At 38.6% G+C, this 21,428-nt stretch overlaps 1 protein-coding gene across 5 annotated transcripts in view; it reads left to right on the top strand.

Annotated features, from left to right (window-relative positions):
- LOC108567427 (paired box protein Pax-5) overlaps positions 1-21,002 on the top strand; it is a 30,395-nt gene extending 9,393 nt beyond the window's left edge. Inside the window, exons 2-10 of one of the 5 annotated variants that reach the window (XM_017927914.1) lie at positions 332-497; positions 3,308-3,505; positions 11,722-11,987; positions 17,460-17,545; positions 17,621-17,837; positions 17,986-18,084; positions 19,075-19,290; positions 19,431-19,541; positions 20,486-21,002. In XM_017927914.1, the coding sequence (XP_017783403.1) occupies positions 332-497; positions 3,308-3,505; positions 11,722-11,987; positions 17,460-17,545; positions 17,621-17,837; positions 17,986-18,084; positions 19,075-19,290; positions 19,431-19,541; positions 20,486-20,709 (1,583 nt within the window). In that variant the 3' untranslated portion in view covers positions 20,710-21,002. Of the gene's footprint in view, positions 1-331; positions 498-3,307; positions 3,506-11,721; positions 11,988-17,459; positions 17,546-17,620; positions 17,838-17,979; positions 18,085-19,074; positions 19,291-19,430; positions 19,553-20,485 lie in introns of all 5 variants that reach the window. The other 4 variants (XM_017927904.1, XM_017927896.1, XM_017927922.1 and 1 more) reach the window with 4 other exon arrangements.
- The last annotated feature ends 426 nt before the right edge of the window (positions 21,003-21,428 follow it).

The following is a 21,428-nucleotide window of genomic DNA, read 5'->3' as shown; positions in this document are numbered from 1 at the left end:
TTTCTTGGTTGTCCTTGCTTCTTCCTTCGCAGTTATATTTCGCCGCGATTGTAAAGTGCATCGAAGGACCGGAAAACTTCTAGGAAAATGCGGTCTCCTGTGCAATTGGTCGAGACCCGAAACCAATCCGAGGAGAAACTCTCTTTACATTATTAATTGCCTTTTTCTTCTGCAATTAACGTGCAGTCGGCGTTGCTGTTCCGCCTCCTTTCCATGAGCTCGTAATCAATGCGCGAATTGCACTGGGGAAATGCTTTGAAACCATTGACCCGAGCCGATTTATTTTTCGCTTTTTTTTGTATTAATTTTTGGTTGTTTTGCTGCATTTCAGGTCACGGTGGGGTGAACCAATTAGGCGGAGTATTCGTGAACGGAAGGCCCTTACCGGATGTTGTGCGTCAAAGGATAGTAGAGCTGGCGCATAATGGGGTGAGGCCCTGCGACATCTCGCGCCAATTACGCGTGTCCCACGGATGCGTCTCCAAAATCCTATCAAGGTAAGCCTCGGAACAAAGAGAAGAAGGTCCTTCCTTCCGTGGACCGCACGCTGCTTCCATCCATCATCCATTCGCAGCGGGGGCGGCCGCAAAACTTATGTTCCTCTCCGCCGTCCCCATTCTTATATTCCCTTCTTCCTCTCTCAAACACAGTGCTTTTTTTATTGTTATAAAATTAAACTTCCTTCCCTCCGCAAATGCATTTCAGAACCACCCCATACTCTTCCAGCCATACCCACGCAAACTTTTTTTACTCTCTGGATTCGCTCGAGGGGGACGAATAAACTGCGGATTTTGGACCAATTAAAGCGCAGTTCATCCTCGATAATTGTTAAATGGCGTAATTGGATTATGTCCTCCGCCCCCGCATGACGATGGATCCGTCACACTCCGGCCGCAATATTATCAAAATAGCATTACGCATCACCGTCATCATCATATTCCAGCCTCTCTGTCTCTCGCACTCCGTTGATGATATAATCCAATTTCGCGTCATCACAAAGGGAGAGAGGAACCCTCCGGAGACCGAAACATCAACATAATAAACTTCTCCTTGGAGTTCGCTTTAATGCCATAACCGTAATGATAATAATGCAATACAGGGTGTGCCAAATTTACGGACAAAACCGCACACTGCATTTAATACATCGGTTATGTCCAAAATCCCATACAAAAATATTCATAATTTACTAGAATTAATCATTATCACAACCATCAATAATAATTCTAAAAATGTAAATTAATCTGCTATTATATAAACAAAAAGTATTTAAATAAACATTCTATTATTAAAATTATGGATAAAAAAAATGTGTCAATTAGTAACGTTGATTGATAATAACACAGTCGACTCTACGTGAGATGTTGTATGAAAAATGTATATGAGATTGTCGTGTACCAGAAAACCAACGCGAAATTCTTGAGATGAATGTGACCAATTCCGGCGCGACTTCGGCGATAAATCAGAGTTTGGAGAATGTCTCGTGCAGAGGACGAGAGGATATTGCATATTTAAGTCGGGCGCGCGTCATAATTTCCACTTATTAATTACCGGCCGATGTTTATACAGAGATGCACCAAACATATAATATAAATTTCCCGCATCCCGAAGGTAGGAGAGGAAAAAAAAAGAGCGAGAGAAAAAAATATATATCGAGGAAAAGCATGCGAGAGCGAGAGATTTGCTAGCGGTAGTGAAATAAAGACGAGGACGAGAACTGGAACAAGAAGATGATGATGATGATGACGGTGTTCGCTCTTCGGGCTGCGGAAAAATCGCGACGGACGAAACTGGCGCAATCGTAAATAATCTGCGAGACAGATTTATTCAGCCATAACTAAGAACTAATTAGAAGCGATTTTACCGCTGAATGCCTCCGACAATATAAAACCGACTCGACGCTAATTCATTATATTAAATGTTGTTATATTACATCCTTCGTGTACTATCTTCGTTTCGTTCCATGCCACAATCCGCACTGTTTATTTAATTTCACTCTTTTTTTTACAATTTGCTTCGTAACAGAATAAGAAGTATATTTAAAAAAAAAACATTACACTAATGCTTTCACTTTAATTTTATTTAGTTACAAAGAAAATAGGAAATACTAATGAATGTGCTTCTTTTGGTACTTAAAAAAATAGCGTAGTAAAAGTGACTTTATGTACCGCCTGAAGCCTGATTTTAAATTCCCAAGTCTTTGCAATAATGAATGTATTAACATTTTCCTGAATACATAAGTGTTACTTATCTTATTCACTATAAGATATTTTTATTAAACATTTAGTTTGTAAACAACTCACAAATTTTGTTTACAAATCATTTGTATATTTAATTTACACTTAAATCATTATTTCGTATCATAACATAATCTTATTTAACACATTTAGAAAAAATAATGCATTTTTATCAATTTTACAAGTGTAAAAAATATTATTTTATACGCGAACATAAATGACGAAGGATTCAGTGTATGATCAATGATGGTTATGATCATGCGAAGGTAACGTTTTTTTGCATTTTACCAACTAACAATTAGTGATTTCTTTTTGGGTCTCCGGTTGCCGCAATATTAATTATCGATAATGATTGAGTGTTATTGTAAAAACAATAAGTCGGAGCGCGTGCTTGGCCCGTAATAAGACTACCTGCTGCTCGGCAGAAGAAAGAGACCGACAGAAAGCGAAGAAACATGTGTGTAAATGTGCGAGTGAAAGAGACGGCGAGTCAAAGGCAAAAAAGAAATCGATTCCCTTTCGGCCTCCTCCACGGCCGATGCCGCCGCCGCAGCCGCGGATCCACGCGGTTCTGGATCTCCTTCGGATCTTCCTTTCTTCCGTGCCGTCACAGTAAGACGTAATTCAGATCATTACCCTCCGCCAATTACCGAAACGAGAATTACACAATCGAGAAATTAAACGGACTGACTGACCGGCCATTAATAATAAATCACCGGGACGGTATGTGTTTAAAGAACACGAAACTCTTCCTTTTGATTTATGACTCGATACCAGCGTTGGTCAGCGCGAAAGAGAGGAATGGACGAAAAAAAGCTTCTCCTAATTTATAACTTAATTTCTTCATTCCTTATGGTAAATGCAAACGATCGCTATTGAAACTTGTTGATTCTAATATCTATATATAAAGTCACCGCATCGTTTTACATTTCGTTTTAGTTCAATCCAAATTAGAACTTCCTTCACTGACAAAGAACTTCCTCGAGGAAGTGCAAATATATGTTTCTTGTATTTAATATAATGTTTGTAATCATTATCATTTTGCTAATTTATTTTTTTAATCTGTTCTTCAGGTATTATGAAACGGGTAGCTTCAAAGCTGGAGTGATCGGCGGGTCGAAGCCTAAAGTTGCGACGCCGCCAGTCGTTGACGCCATCGCCAACTACAAGAGAGAGAACCCCACGATGTTCGCATGGGAAATCAGGGATAGACTGCTGGCCGAAGGGATCTGCTCACAAGACAACGTTCCCAGCGTCTCATCAATTAACAGGTGAATACTCAAGAAACCCTTGGTATATTATCAACTTAATAGCGAGCGATTCGAATGCAACGAGTGCTGTTCTCGGTGGGACATCTGTTATTTTATTAATCAGGCCCTCTGGAGGGGCAGGAATTGGTATGCGATTATGTGAGTGCTTGTGTGAATTCGGTGGCAGTAATGGACCGGGCCCTGGGGAACGCCGGTCAAATTAAATGTGTCAAATCAGGGGGCGGCGGTAGCGGCAGATCCTATCTCTCACTCTCGCCGAGCATTACATAATAGAACTGCCGTCGCGCCCTCTCCCTCCGGTGGGGTGTACGACTGCGATTGAGCAATTGTTTCTAAATGGATTCGTAATAATGCAAACATAAAGTCAGAAGGGATTTAAACATTAATAACGGGAACTCACCCAAAACGGTCCAGTTTTATTTTTTTCTCCTTCCATCACTATCCTTCGCTCGCATTGTTACCAATTGCGGTTTAACTTCTGGAGGAAGATTTCCTGAGCGATTCTTCATTGCTTTGCAACTGCAAAAGTGTCATCGGGTAAGATTAATACTGGCATCGACAATTGAAGACCCACATCAAAGTCAGGTCGAAAAGTCGTTCGGAGTATGCAGCTGACCTTATTCACTCGGACTTCCTAGAAGAAACCTTGCGAGCGATGCGAAATCGTTCAATTTTTCACTCTGCAACCTGCGAATTAGTGCTTTATGAATAATTGTAATTACTGTAGGCAAGAAATGCATATGACATAAACGTGATTGGCTGTCAACGGTTTCCTGTTCGTGCTGTCTATTTATTTATTTTTCCACCATTGGTCGGTTGCGTCACGTGATCGAATGAGACGCCACGATTGGTTGTCTCGAAAACGCTATTTACAGCCGGCCACGTTTACAATAATATATCATAATTAAGCGCGGGTTTAGAATGTGCATTTGGTGCCATATAAAGCCACCTACCTTGCCGTTATTTGCACCGAACATAACTAAAAGCCTCGACCGGGGCTTTTCGCTCTTGTGCGAAATGTTTTTATTATTTATTATCCATTATGCGGCTAATAGAATCGAACGTTTAATTATTTACGCCGATAATTCAGAGCTCGCCCACCTCAGCCGCAAATCGAATTAACCTCACTCGCTCTTACGCAACACAGCCTCCTTACCTGCAAACCACTCTTTAACACCACTTAACAACAACTTGAACAACAACAACAACAAATTATATAACTAAGTAGAAGTAAAAACTGCAATTTGTTAAGAAGTTTCAATCTTAATCGTACCTTAATGCCGTTAAAAGTTTTTAATGTACTTATTTTTAATTGTAATTAGAAGTAAATAGAAATAAATATTTCAGTATTTTAACTTGCACATTGTTGACTTGGGATTATATTTTATACCAACAAGTTTATCGAATTTCGATATGTAATTGACGTACCACGACATTTGGGCTTGAAGAACAGACGCACTACATGTGTGGTCTACATATAAATTACAGCAATAAATCTTAAATAGAGTTTTCTTTCAGCGTATAATTAAAATTTGTAACTCAGTTATGTGTTTATTTGAAAACAAATATTTTTCAAAGAGAATCTCTATTTAAAATACCGTTATATACGTTATAAATGATTCATGCTATAAACAAGGTTAGATTTCATTATTTGGTTAAATAATATTATAATTAGACTATTTCTTATATATTTGAAAAGTTGGAATATTCACTTTAAACCATATAAAAATTCAGAAATTTATTGCAATATAAAATTAAATGTAGTAAATGCAATCATGAAAAAAATGTGGCGAAAACTCTTTATCCAAAAATAATCGAAGACCTGCTAACAAAATAAAGTGTACGAAGGGTGAGCAACCCTTTATCAATGACCAAATGAAGTCGTTCCGAAAATCGAATCTCTGAAAAAGTAAATAATAAAGAGGGGTGCGAGTGGGGCGTGCATTTTTTCGCAATAAAAAGCGGAAAAAATGAATGACCGAACAAATGATAGTCTCGTATTTATTGTTGCGCAACAAAAAAAAACTTGTAATCGAAAGAGAATATAAAATGGCATTTTTATGTCGGGCCTTTTGTGAGTGTGTTCAAGAGAATAGAACAAGGGCAGAATCAAACAGTTGTGTAGGATTTTACATTTTCGAAAGTTGATAATGGTAGTTATTTTATGGACGTAAAACTGGCTATTAAATAATCTGTTGTAAAATCCGATGAATCATTCTGTGTATTAAATTTTAAAAAAATACCCTTTACTTAAATATAATGTAAAAAAGTATATATTAATATTGCAAAAATACAAAAAGAAAAACTAATTTTACATTTCCCTACAATAATAATTACAATAACACAAAGTTAACTGCTGTAAACGCATATAAACTGTAGATCTTTCTACCCGAAATAGTATATATTTTTATAGATTAAAATATCTTTGTGTTATTCGAAAATTTATTGACAATAATTCTATTTGTTATTGTAAATGCGCTAATAATTTAGATAAATATTTCGTTAATTGAGAAAACGTCATTAATCTATATTACAAATAAAAAAGTTCAGGTTTGTTTATGAGTGAAATATGCGGTGTGTCAGTATTGTAATGGAAATGAAGAGGGTTGCAAACAGGCAGGAAAAAATCGCATAATCCCAGGCGTTTCGCATCGAGAAGTTCGGTCCCGAATTAGCATATCGATTCCAGGTTATTTTCTTCCTTCCCCAATTTTCGGGGTTCGAGTTTTGATCGGGCAATTACCGATAGGATCTGGTCTCGTTCGCGGGACCCCTTCTCTCTTTCGTCCTTTTTCTTTTCGTTTATTTTTATTTCTCCTTTCTTGTCCTTTTTTCTGTCTCCCTATTCCTCTTCTTTCCGTCGGTAGGTCTTCCCACGAAAACGAGAAAAATTGAGGAGAAATAAAAGGACGAGCGGAGGCGCAATAAAGAGACGGAGAGAGAAGATGAAGGTTCCACAATCGGAGCAGCGGATTCGCTCGAGTAAGCGGGGGTGGGCCGTGCGGCTTCGATCAAGTGGGCGATTTTACACCAGCGTCGCGGCGCGACGTCTTTGTTGTTTAAGAGGCGCGCGAGTGAGACGGAGGCCCTACGGCCGTTATGGCGGAGGAGGCTGTGCGGAGAGAGTTAGAGGTGGCTGGAGGAGGCGGCGGCGGTGAAGCCGGGGGCGGCCGAAAACCCCTCCGAAGAACCGCCACCCACCCCCCGGGAAAATCAATAAGAGAAGAAAGCCGGTTCCGGAACGCTCGGCTGACTCTCAGATTCGTGAAATCGAGCTCAAACCGATATCCGCTCTGCTCGCCGATGCCGCAAAATGCCACAAGAACTGTTTGTTTGGGCCACTTTGGCAGATTTACATTCACACAAACACACACACCCATGCACGCACACTTCCAAATTCAGATCCAGAGAACCAGAATCGATTCTTCTTTCTTGCCTCTTTCTCATTTTCCTCTTGGTTTTCTCATGTCACCATTTTTTTTCTTCCTTTTATTTGTACGACCGTATTCCCATTTTTTTTCTCAGTACACATAAATTCAACAAGCTGTTTATTCAAATGTTACATTACTTTCTATACAATATTGAATTTCAAATTTATTTTTATAACCCTTTTAGAATCTAACATATCTGGAATTTTTAAATGATTCCAGAAGTCAACAAGACCCATCATATTAATCTTATTGGAATTTCTGATTAGTGATTCTTAAATGTTTGACTCATAACAACAATATAATTTGTTATTCAAATTCTACATATTACTTTCACAAAAAATGATAACCAAATGGTATAATCGTCTTTCACTTTATCAACTAATTGTGTATATACAAATAAAAAATATAGAACATCCAATTGTTAAAACTTATAAATAAGTCTTCTATCTAAATAATAGTATCTACAATGAAATTGTTTTTAAGATTAATTGGAGGTTCGATGATTCTGAATGTGATATTTGTTTCGTTCGCTCCGATTTTCCGATCAACGCTTTAAGCTGTTCCCATCGCAATTATTTCGATCGCCAGTGAACACTGTCATCACCACAAACGAAATTAATTGCAATTGAAATAATGGTGATATAAATACCATAATAGAAACTTATTGAATGAATTGTTACGTCTATCAGGGGCAAACCCGTCGGCACTAAAAGGAAAACTTAATCTAGAGTCGATTAATCCAATATAATCCCCTGATGATGTGCACTTTCTTGGAGGTTTTCTTTTACATTGGTTCCCAATGCATTGGGAGGGCGACAGAGCTGTGCTGTGAGAAGCAGGGGCGGCGGCAGCGGTTACAGGCCACGTGTCTGCGGGAATGGCATCGCGAATCGCGTTGCCACGTGGCCACATAAATTCCGGCCGGCTTTTAAATAAAGTTATTAGAGGACCCAGATCGTACGTGGTATGAGCCCTATCCACCCATGGATGGATTCACTGTGTCGATGGTCGTCGGTTTGCATGCCACGTGCCGCTCCCGAGACCGTAACGACGCGTGGCCGAAGGCTGGAATTTTCGATTCGAGCCGCTTCCGAATCCATCCATCCACTTCTTTCACTCCGTATTCCTCTTTTTTTCATCTGTTCGCTCGCTGTCCCCACCCCCCGCCGTCGCCGTTTTTGAATTATTATTATTAATCTCGGATTAAGAAAAGCGTGAAATTAGTTATGTTAATAAACGAGGTTCTTGTTTTTTTTTTTCTATCCGTTTTCGTTCTCTCTCCATCTATTCGGAGTCGCTTTTCGGTGTAGCATCGTCGGCGACAAAAAATGATGGATCGTCGGTTCCGGAAACGGACATGACGCCATGCCGAGTAGAAACGGCGGAAGACTACTCTACAAACAATGGCCCGGCGTGCGATGGTTTTTATCGCAGTCTCGCAATTAGGCGACGGCCGAGATTCCGACTGTTTTTCCCTTAACGATCTCTCCCCAGCATGAAATGTCATTATCTTAAAGTTTTTTTCTTCCTCTGCCTCCTTCTCCTCTTCCTTCCTCTCCCGCAGGATGACTAATAAAACGAATGGCACCACCACCAGAACGAAGCCAGAAACCAGGATAAAACATAATCTTATATGTAGGTTAACCCACACACACACAAGTTTTAATGCTTCCAAACGGTAGAGCAAGAGAGAGATAGAAAGAGGGAGGATAAACGACGGCCAGGCCTTAAAAGCTTTTTTTCCTGCTGTATCCTTTTTCTGCACTTGCGAGAGGAAAAACCGTACCAGACCAAATAGAATACGGGTTCTGAAGAACTTCGTTACTGCTCAATTTGTTCTCACCTAAAACTCAACCAGTTTTAAATACAGAAAACCTCTCAATAGCATCGAAACATGCAACTACCGATATTTTTTATTATTGGTTCTTGTCCAATTTCGCGCACATTTATTATGCCTCGAAAACATTGTAACTTCGCCCAATATGCTGTTCCTTTAGTAGTTTTGAGATCTTTCCAACAAATAAAAAAAACAAAATGAAAAACGGCTTTCAGTTTGTTCCAACAAATATATTCAGCAATATACATATACTAAAGATAAACTAAACCGATTATTTATACTAAAGAGTAAACAGAATTATAAACATCCAAAATTTGTTTTATTAATTTACTTTCAAAATAATAATTATTCATGTATGTTGCTTGTTACAGAAATTATTATTTTATTTACAATCTTTTTTATTCATATATAATGTATATTGCTTATTGTTATAGATAGGAATACTAGAGAAATTATACTAATTATTAACGATGAGTGGATGCATAGATGTTGTGACTTTTGGATGGGCAATAAATCATAATCAATTGTCGCATATGGGCGCTCCCCTCGGGCTTCTTTTCTTCTAGTGAAATGTCAAGTGTGACGCAAATGATTCGATTGTGTTTGTTGTTGTGATTAGGTAATGAAATTGGACATAAAATTATGCATGTGAGCATCGTCGTCGGAGCTTGGGGGCGGGTGGCAATTGGAACGGAATGGAAACGCCGTATGTTTGGTTTAGTTGGAAGCCCGTATGTTCTCTCTCCATTGCAGCGCGATGAAAAGATCCACTCGACTGATGATAATCTCCTCTTTTCGCACTCTCCCCAGGGGCGCAAGGACGAACATACTGCCTACAAACGAAATCATATGCGCACACCGATATCTGTTACACAAATTGATTCATTCCTTCCTAATGTCACCACTCGAGCATCATAAGCAACGAGAGAAAAAAAGATGAGGAAAAATTGATAGGGGACAAAGTGCGGATCCCAGGGGGATAACACGGGAACGGGGCGTACTCTCAAAGCAATCTTTGATTAGGCGTTATTAGTAATTCGCGGACTTAAGTGGATTTGAGGGAAGCTTTTTAAAAAATAATTGCGGCGGCTTTTGCGGCGGCGGAGGTCGCGGTCCGTTCCGGTGGATGGATTTGCACTCTAATCCGAGAGCTTAAAGCTCCCGCATACATCGGAAACGTACATCAAAATAACCATATTTGCATTCGTTAGAGTTTGATCACAGGGGGTTTTCGTGGGGGGCGGCGGAGGCGGTGAATCGCTTTGTGTATATGTTTGAGTGTGTGTGTATGTGTATCTCATAGTTGTATCCACAAATATAATTTGCGGAACAATTACAGAGAGGCAAAGGCAATGAGAATGTGGGAATGAGCGAGAGAGAGGGAGTTAAGTGCCCGTAGAGTGCAGCTAATCCTGCCGAAGGATCGGGGCTCCTGCAAAGCCCCCAGGCCCACTGCATAGCTGAGCCGCTGAGCTTTCTGCTCCGTATTAGCGAGCCACAAAGCTCTGGATGTTCTGGTGTAATCTAATTTGCAATGAGACTTATTAGTTTCAGCGGCGGCCGACGTGTTTATAAAACCACTCTTTCTCACTCACACTCGTTCCCTTTTCCTTTCTCATCGCATCTCCTTTTTCCGTCTCTTCCTCTCACCGACTCGCATACTTTGCTTCCCCTTTCGCTATTCATTAATACGTACGCACTTTGTTTTCATAATTCCATTATGCACCGCACCGCCTACCACATAAAGCACAATAACCAGAACCGAACCGAGATACAAGTAAATAACTCGAAAATTAATTTTCAACCTTTTGTAAAGAATTTAAAAATATATATATTTTCATTTCCTATTAAGTACTGCAAATTAATTTTATTAGTTTAATAATAAACAATAATTATAATTGTATTGTTAGTCAAATTGTGATAATTATTATATTAATAAATTTTAACACTCTTGTAAATAAGATTGAAAATATCATAACAAAAATAAATAAATCTAATATTGGGTACTAATAAATTAATTACTTTAAATGAAATAAAAATTGTGACATTAAAACAATGTTGTAATATTTTGTATTGAAGTAATATGAGCTGTGATAGTGTTCTCCTGTCAACAAGAGCAGAAATAAATCATTTATTAGATATAGGCCATATTGAGGATTATAGCAATAAAGCCACGCATTTATCTATGGATATTTAATTTCGAAAATTATTATAATCCAATTACGCGGAGCGGGAATGTTTGCAGATCACTTGTTGTTTCTGTTTATGCAGCGGCCGATAAAAAGAGCCCAAACAGGGCTACTAAACCAGCTCAGATAAGCGAGAACAACTGTTCGATGTTGAAATTTCTGCTTTTCCCACATGCAATGGTCGGTATTTATTCCCTTCGATTTCGGAAGTGGTTGACAACTGCAGCTCTTCCTTTTTCTGGTGTCAATGTTGAAAGAGAGAAAGAGTGTGAGTGGTAACCGGGGGGACGCCCCGCCGAGAGGTAGCTTTGAAGTGCGTTTATGGCATAAACATTTTAATGAAGTAGAGGAGAGCCACTTCTGGCTTGGGAATAATGGCCAGGGAGTCTATTTAATAGACTGCTCAATAACACAACGGAATGAGTGAGTGCAAGAGAGCGAGTGCTACGGCATTGTGCTGCGAATGATACAACAACAACAAACCAGCTGCTTTGTATGAAACCGGTGTATAAAAGGTAGTACTACCTAAAGCCAGACAGACAGAAAGAGTGAGCGAGAGGGTGCCGTTAAATATTTGCCGTATTGAAGTGTCAAAACTATTGTCCGGTCCTTTATGTCATTTCTGTCCCGGGGCAGGAAGGTTCAGGCGTAACCCTCCTCCTCCCCTTTTCACTAGCAATTCGAAAATTATTAAGTTGATGTGATTTAATGGTGATTGCTAATATAATGTGTTTCTGTTTCTTTATTGTCCGATTATAGGATCGTGAGGAATAAGGCGGCAGAAAAGGCGAAACATGCTCACCAAATAGCGACAAGCGGCGGGACCGGACCTGGTGGAAACACCGGAACCGGAAACGCGGGCGGCGGAGGAGGCGGAGGCGGTGGTCCCGTCTCCGTCATAGCCCACGCTCCCGCCACCCAACTCACCGAACCCAGGTCAGGAGCATACAGCATCAACGGCATCCTGGGACTGCAACACGACCCCAACGGAAATAGCATCAAGAGGAAACGAATCGAAGATCACGGTAAGCTAACAAACATCCTCCTACAATCTATATTTGCCGGCTGTTTAATTTGGGCTTCAACTTCGATTTGGTCCGAATCTAATCCAGATCTCTGTCGTTCCGGTGAGCCGATTGAAGATAGTGTAGCCCATTATGTGTGCGTTTGAGGTAAATTAGCGGCGAGTGCCGCCATCGCTCAGCCCCGTCCGTCGGCTAATCACCGGAATTAGTCGGCTAATTGCCGCCCCCGCAAAAGCCGCGCACAGGAGGAAACGGCCATCTGTAAAATAGTTATAATAATAGTTTCGTGCCTGCAACGTATGCTCCGCCGCTTTTCAGCGATCCTCTATTTTCAGCCACCTCTTTAAGTTTCCTTTCGTTTCTGCGTTTTCCTTCTATTTCAGTTCAGTTCTGTTCATTTCATCCTTCTTTCACTTCTGCTTCTTCTTTTATATTTTTATTCGTTCGCTTCGTCCCCGTTGCGCTTCCGCTCGTTCGCGTGTGGATGCGCCGGGGCATTATAACATTAGTTTTCCCCGCTGCGAACATCAACAATCTGCGGGGGTGCCCATTTGAGGGCGGCAGCGGTGGCGGCGGTGGACGCTGGTTTGGGTTTGGGGAGGCTGCGGTCGCTAAGCAACGAGCGTGATGTCTTCATAACCCGCATCCGCGCTGATTGGTCAGGGAGGCCGTGAGGGCCGCACTCGGGGGCCTCGTTTTACGCTCATAACGCCATCGGCGGCGGCAGAAGCAGAGGCTGCCGCACAACAACGACCGCGACGGCTCACAGATATCATCTCTCCCCTTCGTACGCTTCATCATTTTCCCAACCGCCATTTTACTAAACCCTGCTCAATTTTCAAAATTCTACTATATTATTTCCAAATATTTACAGAAATAAATACATATTTATAATAATTAATAATTTTAAAAAATACTTACCAATTAAATTATTAAAATACTGTACTAATAATTAATACTTATTTGACAAATCGCTACACTCTACAATTTTTTGATACAAAATTAAAAGATAATTTTATAAAATATTTCATTTTATAAAAAAAGTAAAATATGATGATTTAAAATACCAAAAATGCGAAGATTGTTTGAAAACAAAAATATAAAAATAAATAAAATTTAATTAATTTAATATATTCTATTTCAATTGAATTTGTATAGTTTTAAAAATAATAGCACAGTTTCAATCATCCTGTTACGATGTTATACTAAATGGCGAGACAGTTGCAATGTTCAACGAAGAATAATGTGTGCTGTGTATTAAACAGGTTTCAGTATTAAAATATTCGTGACTGAGATGAATTCGATTTAGAAGTGTGTTGAAGTGGATTGAGTGATTCGATTACACTATGATGAAGTGGTCGAGGTTGCTGTTGTTGTTGTTGATGATGATGATGTGATATAGAATTTGGTGGAAATACGAAATGGTGGAATACAGAGTAGGAATGAGATGGAATAGAATGGAGAGTAAGCGAGTTAGTGAGAGTGGGTGGGTGGTAAAAGCGGAGAGTAAGAGAGAGAGAGGGCACCCCTAAATATGTGGATGCGAGTGGAAACAGCAGCGGAGCACATTTATAGTTCCGGAAATTCAGTTCCGGTCGGGCAAAGTCACCCATCTCGGAGCGTATTGTCAAAGTAAACCGTTCGAGAACGGAATATATTCAACCATTAAAAGCTCCTAGACACTACCACCAAACTCACTCTCCCTCCCTTGATAACATCCTCGTTATTATCACCACTCGCCAACAATTGATCCGCGTCTTTCATCGCTAATGAAATCATCTTCCTAGTTCTTCATCAAATTCTATCATCATGGGGGATTATCAACTCCATATTAACCTTGCATCAATTGTAATTCGATCTGTTTTCATCTATCCATCCTTCTTTTATTTATTTTTTTATTTTGTATATTCTGGAACCTATTTCGATCCCCCTGAAATAAGTTATTAAGCCCCATGCGGGGTTGGTTTAGGCCATAAATAACGTCCCTCCTAAATCGCTGTACGAAATTGTCAAAATATAAATTTATAAATCTCACGGTCCGCGGGTCGCCGCCGCGCTCTGCTCACCGGCCGTGAAGTCTCATAATAGTGCATGTGTTCTCGACTTGTTCAAAAGTCTATTACTATGAAATCACACTCGCACACACAAAAGCCCTTAAATCCCTTAAACCACCCCTCTCGTCGGCAAGGAAGCTACACCGTTTGTTTGTTGCAGCCAGACTTCGCACTTCTTTTTTATATATATATAACTATACATACACACCGTTAGCGGCATTATTTAAACTAACTTTTCACGCGACAAACTTTCACGCATTCATCTTCAACACACTTCGTTGAATTTCGTTACTAAAAACAATGCATAAAGTGTTTACAACTAAAAGCGAACAGTTTCAGAAGTTTAAATAATTAATAGTTTATTGTCCAATATTTATTTACTATTCAAATATTTAGTAAATTAACTTATTGTGGTAAAAGTAGCAAATATTGCCTTTAGTTTATCTTTAATAAATGTTTTTTCTATCACTCTAATTTTATATATCATAAAGTAGTCTTTAAAATATATAGAACAAGTATAAATAATAAAACATATAACTCAATTATATATTTTATTACAAAATATTAATATTATAAAATGTTCTTAAATTTTAGAACGTTTTAGAACAAGATCCAAGATTACATCTGATTCAATTAGATTTGAACCAAAGAAGTATTCTTTGAATGATATTTTGAATGATATTTTATTCAGCCAGTTACTAGTTTACAATCTCAGTCGAAAATATAAGGTAACAATGAATAGCCTAGTTCTTTTAAAATGTGTATTATTTTCACGACGAGTGTGATCGTTGTTTGCACTCGAATTGAATGGACATCATAATTGAAATTAATGCCGGTCGAGCCAATAACAATTGGGGTTTAGCCTATTGATCGCCGAAATTCATTACGTTTTGGGGAATAATTTAAATTGCAACAGCGCCAGAGTTGTTATTATTATCATTGAAAACCATTAATGAGATAAAATCGGCTTCGGCCTGAATGCGTATGTACTCGACTTTGGAGACGATTCATTTTGCATCGTGTCCGAGCATTCGGAAAATGCTTCTGAGTATTGAAAAGAGAGAGAAAGGCACATATAGTGAGAGATGAAGAGAGGGAGGCAGGGATGTGACACCCCTTGCGTGCATCCCCCATGGACCAGTCAATATAATCGCAATAACACAACCCCTAAAAAGCCAATCGTCCAAACGAATACTTTCATTGAACAGAGGCACGAACGACACAATGAAAGGAAACTCAACGACTCGAGTCTAGCACCGAAATCTACCCCCAAACCTTCGCCTTATTCTCCCTTTAAGGAGCACAAAAAATAAGAAGAGGCGAAATAAAATAGGGAAGTTTCGGATTTGTTTAATGCATTATTAATGGAACTCCCCGGCAGAAAAGCTGGTTCTCGTTTTATGTTTCTCTGTTCCTTTTTTTTCTTGTTGTTGCTGTTATTTCTTTCGCTTGCTTTCGGGAAAGATGATTCTTTGCGAATTTTATTTTTGGGGAAACACCGGTGCAAGTCTGAAAGTGTATTAAAATAATTAAGGAGCACTTGATTTAGGATTTGCGGAAGCCGAGGGGACCCGCTACCATTTGTTTGGGTTAAAAAGCTGAGTCCCGATGTAACGTAATGGATTAGGGGTGCAAAATTATTATACTATTATATTGCGCCGAGGGGAGTGGAAAAGTCGAATATGAAATAAAGCAGAAGCGAAAGTATTACAATACACAAAGGCCTCTTAAATGTCACGGGGGGCGGTGAGGCGCTCCTCGTGCGGTCCCAACGTTTTTATTTCATTACATGTTATTACTATAATCTCTTCACTCTCTCTCATTCTTTCTTTCTCGCTCTCATCTAATTTTTTATATTAACTTCGGAGCTTGTCATTTCAACACAAACAGATCAAGGTGGCTGGGCGGCGGCGATGCCAGGGTCGCCATTTGCGTTCGATTAAAATGAGAGACGGACGGTTTGATCTCTCAATAGATTGGAATCGATCCTGTGGGAATAAAAAGCCCGAGGGCGGCAGCGGCGGCGGCACCACCGGACAGGAACCAATTAAAATCATTCGCCAGCCTTTTGTTTTCCACCGAACTAATATCGCTTTAATCCAATTAATGCACATACTCACACACACAATCGCATATATATACACACACACAGAGAGAGACCAGCATTCGAACGCGAGTATACAGGAATATACAAAATAAAATTAAAAAATCGTGGAATAAAATAGAAACTGCCATTCAAAATTCACGTAAAAAAAAAGTCGCAAAAAGAAAAAGAGAGAGAGATTAGAGAGAGCTGGAGTGTACACAGTTTTTACTTTATTTGACCTAAATTAAATAAATATTAATCAATTTGCATTATTTAGTATAAGTATGGAATTATTTTGTGTTTATAGACAATATATAAATAATAATTGTGATGTTCAACATATTTCCAAAAAATAATAGGAATTATATATTGGATTTATATGTAAGGTTAAAGGTACCAGTTAATATATTTTGATACGAGATGTTTAATAAAAGAAGACCTTTTTTCTGAATAATCATGTATGTAAGGTTTCTAGGATAGAGCTGTTAGTTTATTGAATACAGTAAGTTCGTAGTCTTCAAGGGATTTTGAGCATTGTTGTTGTGAAGAGTCAGTTTGTGCGATGAGAATTGTACGAAGAGTTAAACTGATGGGGTCGGATTATAGTTGGTAAGTTGGTTGTTTGCTTGAAGAGCATGTATTTATTAAAGTGAAATGTCTTTCTGGACGGGACGAGGGTGGGCGGACAGCGGGTTGGATGGAAGTTACCCGAAAGGAAAGGACAATCGTCGCGTCATCCATCAGGGGATGATTTTGTATGTCCGCTCCGAGATAATAATGAGAATAGAGAATGCAGAGTCCACTCTCTGGTCTAAGGGGTTTGGGGGTGGTTGGCCGTTCCTGGGGGATTTTATTCGTTGTGCGGCGTCCGCCGGGAGACGGCGAATTAATTAAACAATACAAAACGCGAACGCAATAAATCATCGTCGTCGTCTTGTCTTGGAAGGAGGAGGGAAGGAGCGAAGAGGACCATTGTTTCCGTTGTCCTTCCTCGACGGGTTCCGGTCACATCTTGGCTTCCTCTCCTTAACCGGTTCGGAAAATTAATTTCGGTAATTGCGACTCGAAATAATCGCGCAGATTAATCACGGCCGAGACAATGCGGCCAACGTAAACAACATTCGGCGGATTTTATGTAGTATCATCCTCGCACAATAATGGCTTTCGGCATTCATCATGCGACATGATTTAGTGGACAGTGTCCACTTTGTTCGATCTTGAGACCAGTTTGCCCCGAAACCGTTTCCTGTTCGCCATTAATTCGGGATTAATGGAAATAAAAATTTCGCAAATAAAAAAAAACTAACGTAATTTCATTGTCGTTGTTTGCAGATGAAAACAGAGATATCAACGGACATCCGGAGGATGACCTGAAAAGGCAAAGATCGCAATACAATGGTGATCAGCTCTACTCGAATGTAAGTGCATTGTTTTCGACCGTTGCTGGTGTTCGGGATTTTTTAATCTGTTCCTCTCTCTATCTGTGTATATAGCTGTGGTCCAGTAAATGGAGTATCAAAGATGAGCACAAGCTACTGTCGGAATTGGGCGGAACCGGAAACCAGCCGGGACAAACCGGATATTACGACACGCACAGTACCTTCCCAGGCGTCGCGAGTTCCGCCGCAGACCTCTACGACACCATCAACACCATGAGCCAAGCCACTTCTCAGGCGAATCTCTACACACCGCCTCTCACAGGATCACTTGGTAAGTTACTAAACATGATAAGCTTTCTCCATTCCCGCTTCTGTTACATAGCATACTCCCTTTAAAAAAACATACGTAACACATAGAATAAGTTTTGTTCGTTTTGCGTTTTATTTTTTATGTTTGTATTTTGCGTTTGCTGATTTAGGAAACGGCTCGCTAACGCCCTTAGCCCCAATCACTATGCACGAAATGAAAATCGAATCGACGCGAATCTTAGAGCCCGCCTTGTCGCCCTATCACACAGGTAAGGACGGTGTTGGGGACCTACGATATATTCGATATCCATCCCATTGGGACTCTATCTGACCCACCGACATAAACACATCTTATGCAACTGCTCTATTATATACAGTTTGCATCTCGGATTTGTTTATCATTCGGTTAGATATCTTTTAGAAATCACTAAATCACATCTTATTACGTCACTGTAGAGCAGAGCACCAATTGAAACCCGTTTGCACCATTCCTCGCTAATTTTTGCTTACATTTAATTTTCTAACACCAACATCTAAATGAATGAAATGAATAAAAATCTGTTTGCACATAAGTGAATTACATTTTTTAAGTAAATTAAGTGTAGACAGATCATATGAAAATATAAATAATTCTTCATTCAAAAAGAAATTTTAAAATAAAAGTATTTCATAGTATTTTGAATAATATTTTCTGAAGTATCATTCATATATGATAAAAAAAAATCAATATATGTGTACGTCTACAATTCAGAATATTTTTGATAAACCCTGTGATCCTTAGTTCTATCCTATATCAGATTGTAGCTAATATGACTTAGCTAACCGATTTTTAGTTGTTTCGGTTAGGTCACGTTTAATTCCACGCAGCATTTATAATAATTTTCGTTTGTCAAACACAATGGCGGCGTTTCGCATGTGTAATGGGCCCCATTGTGTGAGGCGCACGCGTTGCATCATTTGGCATTGACTTACGTAATTAAACCGTCTCATTGGCTCCAATCTAGCATCTGTCCTTCTTCCTTCGAAAACGTAGTTCTCACATTATAATACCGCCTCAATTTGCAAACCCATGAATGTCATTATTGGACATGTTATTCCTGTTATTCTTATTATTGTTTTCCTTATTATTATTATTATTATTATTATTATTGTTGTATTTATGATTTGATTTTATTTTGCTAATTTTTGTGTTCTCTTTTCTTTTTGTTTGTTTTTGGTTGTGTGCTTGCGCCTGCATGATTTTGATCAAAAACCAATAGCTGAGACTAGTTCTCCGTACAGTGGCGTGGTAGGATTGGGTTCGGCCGTCGACGGGGCATCCCCCGGACTGCCGCTCGCACTTCCGGCCGAACCCGGAAGTCAGCCGACGTCGCACACCGGATCACCGGATCCCGCCGCCCTTACCGTACTGCAGCCATCCAATGGCGCCTCTCAACATTACTCCACAATGTTACCTAGTTTTGGTTACACCTCAGGTACTGATCCGTTGCCAAATGCATCGAAAATTTAAGAGGCCGAAGACATTGCACGTAGCTCTATAATATTGCAACAGAAGAGTTTCCTGTTTTTAGAAACAAACAACTAATACCCACTTTTTTTTCTCCTTCTGTTTCAGCAGGTAGTACGGTAGTACCAGGATCGGATTACGCATACAGCACGGCTTACAGTCAGTACGGAGCGGCTTACGGTACCTACGGATACGGAAGCGCGTCCAGCGGGTTGCTCAGTAAGTAAACAGTGAGTATATTCGTCGCCTGCCTTAAAAATTAACACCTCCCAAATATCCTGACTAATTCTCAAATAAGAAATCCCATTCAATTTTAACCAGATTCCCCTAATTCAATAATTAAAAGAAATATAAAGTTGAAATACGTTAGTTAATATTACTAACTGTGTATATAAGTGGCGAGGATGGATCTAAAAGTTTCTTAAACAAACCAATCAATTAATATAACATATCCAAATATAGTTGAATACGATTGATATTAATCAATCATATATAAATGTGATAGACATAAAGAGATTACCATTAATTAAATAGAAAAACCATTTATTCTCAATGTTCAAATGTGAAACAAAACCGTAGTTCCTTAACACCCGAGCCATGAGTTTTCTCTATAATTATTTTCATTAATCTAAAATGCAATCCCGAATTTCTGTTTAATAACTTTCATTATGTACAAATTGAAAAATGGAGAAATATAACATTTTATTCATTATTAGACTTCATTATTTGAAAATCTAAGCCAATAAAATCTCATTATCAAAAATTTCGATTAAATAATTATTAATATATTATATTGAGTAATCATTTGATATTTCGAGAGGTTATTCAATTCTTATCTTGTTTCGTTTTAGAAATATTTTGATCTGTCCTCGTATTTTTACATAATAATTATTTTTGGGATGATAAAATAGGACTATAGGATACACTCTAAATGAATGATACAATTATTAGAAAAAAAAAATATATTTATAAAATAAATCATCTTATAGTCCGAAATATATGTATTAAGAGGTTCAAGTTTAAAATGAAAAAGCCATGTTTAACGTCTTCTGATAATTAAAGTTTTAAATCACATGGTTATATAAATTGGCGATGAGTAAATGTAATTTATATTCTTAACATATGCGTATGTGCTAATTGCATTTTTTTATTCTTTCCTGTAGATTCCGCTTATTACTATACGAACAACGAGGTGCCGATGAACAGTTCAGTCGCAAATCTAAACGGAAGTAGCGTCGCAACGCCAGAAGAGAACAGCAGATCGCCCCTTGCGGCAACAAGGGCAAACTCTCTGGCCTCCGCCAACTCGCCGACAGAGAGCGGAAGTGCGTGCCTGAAATCCGAGGAAACAGTGATCTTCGCCAGTGATCTGAACAACCTATGCTAAAGAGCCAAAAGCCAAATTCGTGTGAAAACAAACTGAGAGTGACACAAATCTATGGACTATATTGCTATGTATAGATACTGTATAGATTTAAGGAATACAATGATAGTTTGCATGATTTTCGAAACTCCCCGAATCTTTGTAAAAAAATTAAAAAAAACGATTACAAAAAGAAGTAAATGATCGTACCACGCCCCTCACATAAATTATATATGTACTACTACAGAAAACAAGTGAAGCTCGCCGATTTTAAATTTAAAATTTGAATGGTCTCATTATTTGCTTCGAAAACTTTACTTTAAAAGAAAGAAAAGAATAAACATTCACTATTTATTGAAAGAAAACCTCTTTTTTTATACATACATATTATATATATATACTTTAGTTTTTTTTATATAATTTCTTATTAAGCCACACCAAAGAAAATGAAATACGATTTAAAATTTCTATTTAATAAGTTTTATATAGTGCACGATACAATTTCTATTATTATTTTATATTATTACTATTAATATTATATATGTGTTTTTTTGTTATCATTATTCATAATTATTATTATTATTTTGTAAAGAAATGGAAACTTATGTTTACTTCTTCAGCAGCATTGACGATCAAAACGGAAGATGCGAAACGACATTCGACATGAGAGAAACAATCTGTAAACTAGTCACAGATGAAACATACTTACTTTTCGTATTTATTGCAAATATGTTCACATCAAA

This window comes from Nicrophorus vespilloides, unplaced genomic scaffold, assembly GCF_001412225.1.
Source record: "Nicrophorus vespilloides isolate i.1.1-1 unplaced genomic scaffold, Nicve_v1.0, whole genome shotgun sequence".
Classification (NCBI taxonomy): domain Eukaryota; kingdom Metazoa; phylum Arthropoda; class Insecta; order Coleoptera; family Silphidae; genus Nicrophorus; species Nicrophorus vespilloides.
This window is presented reverse-complemented; position numbering and strand designations above follow the sequence as displayed.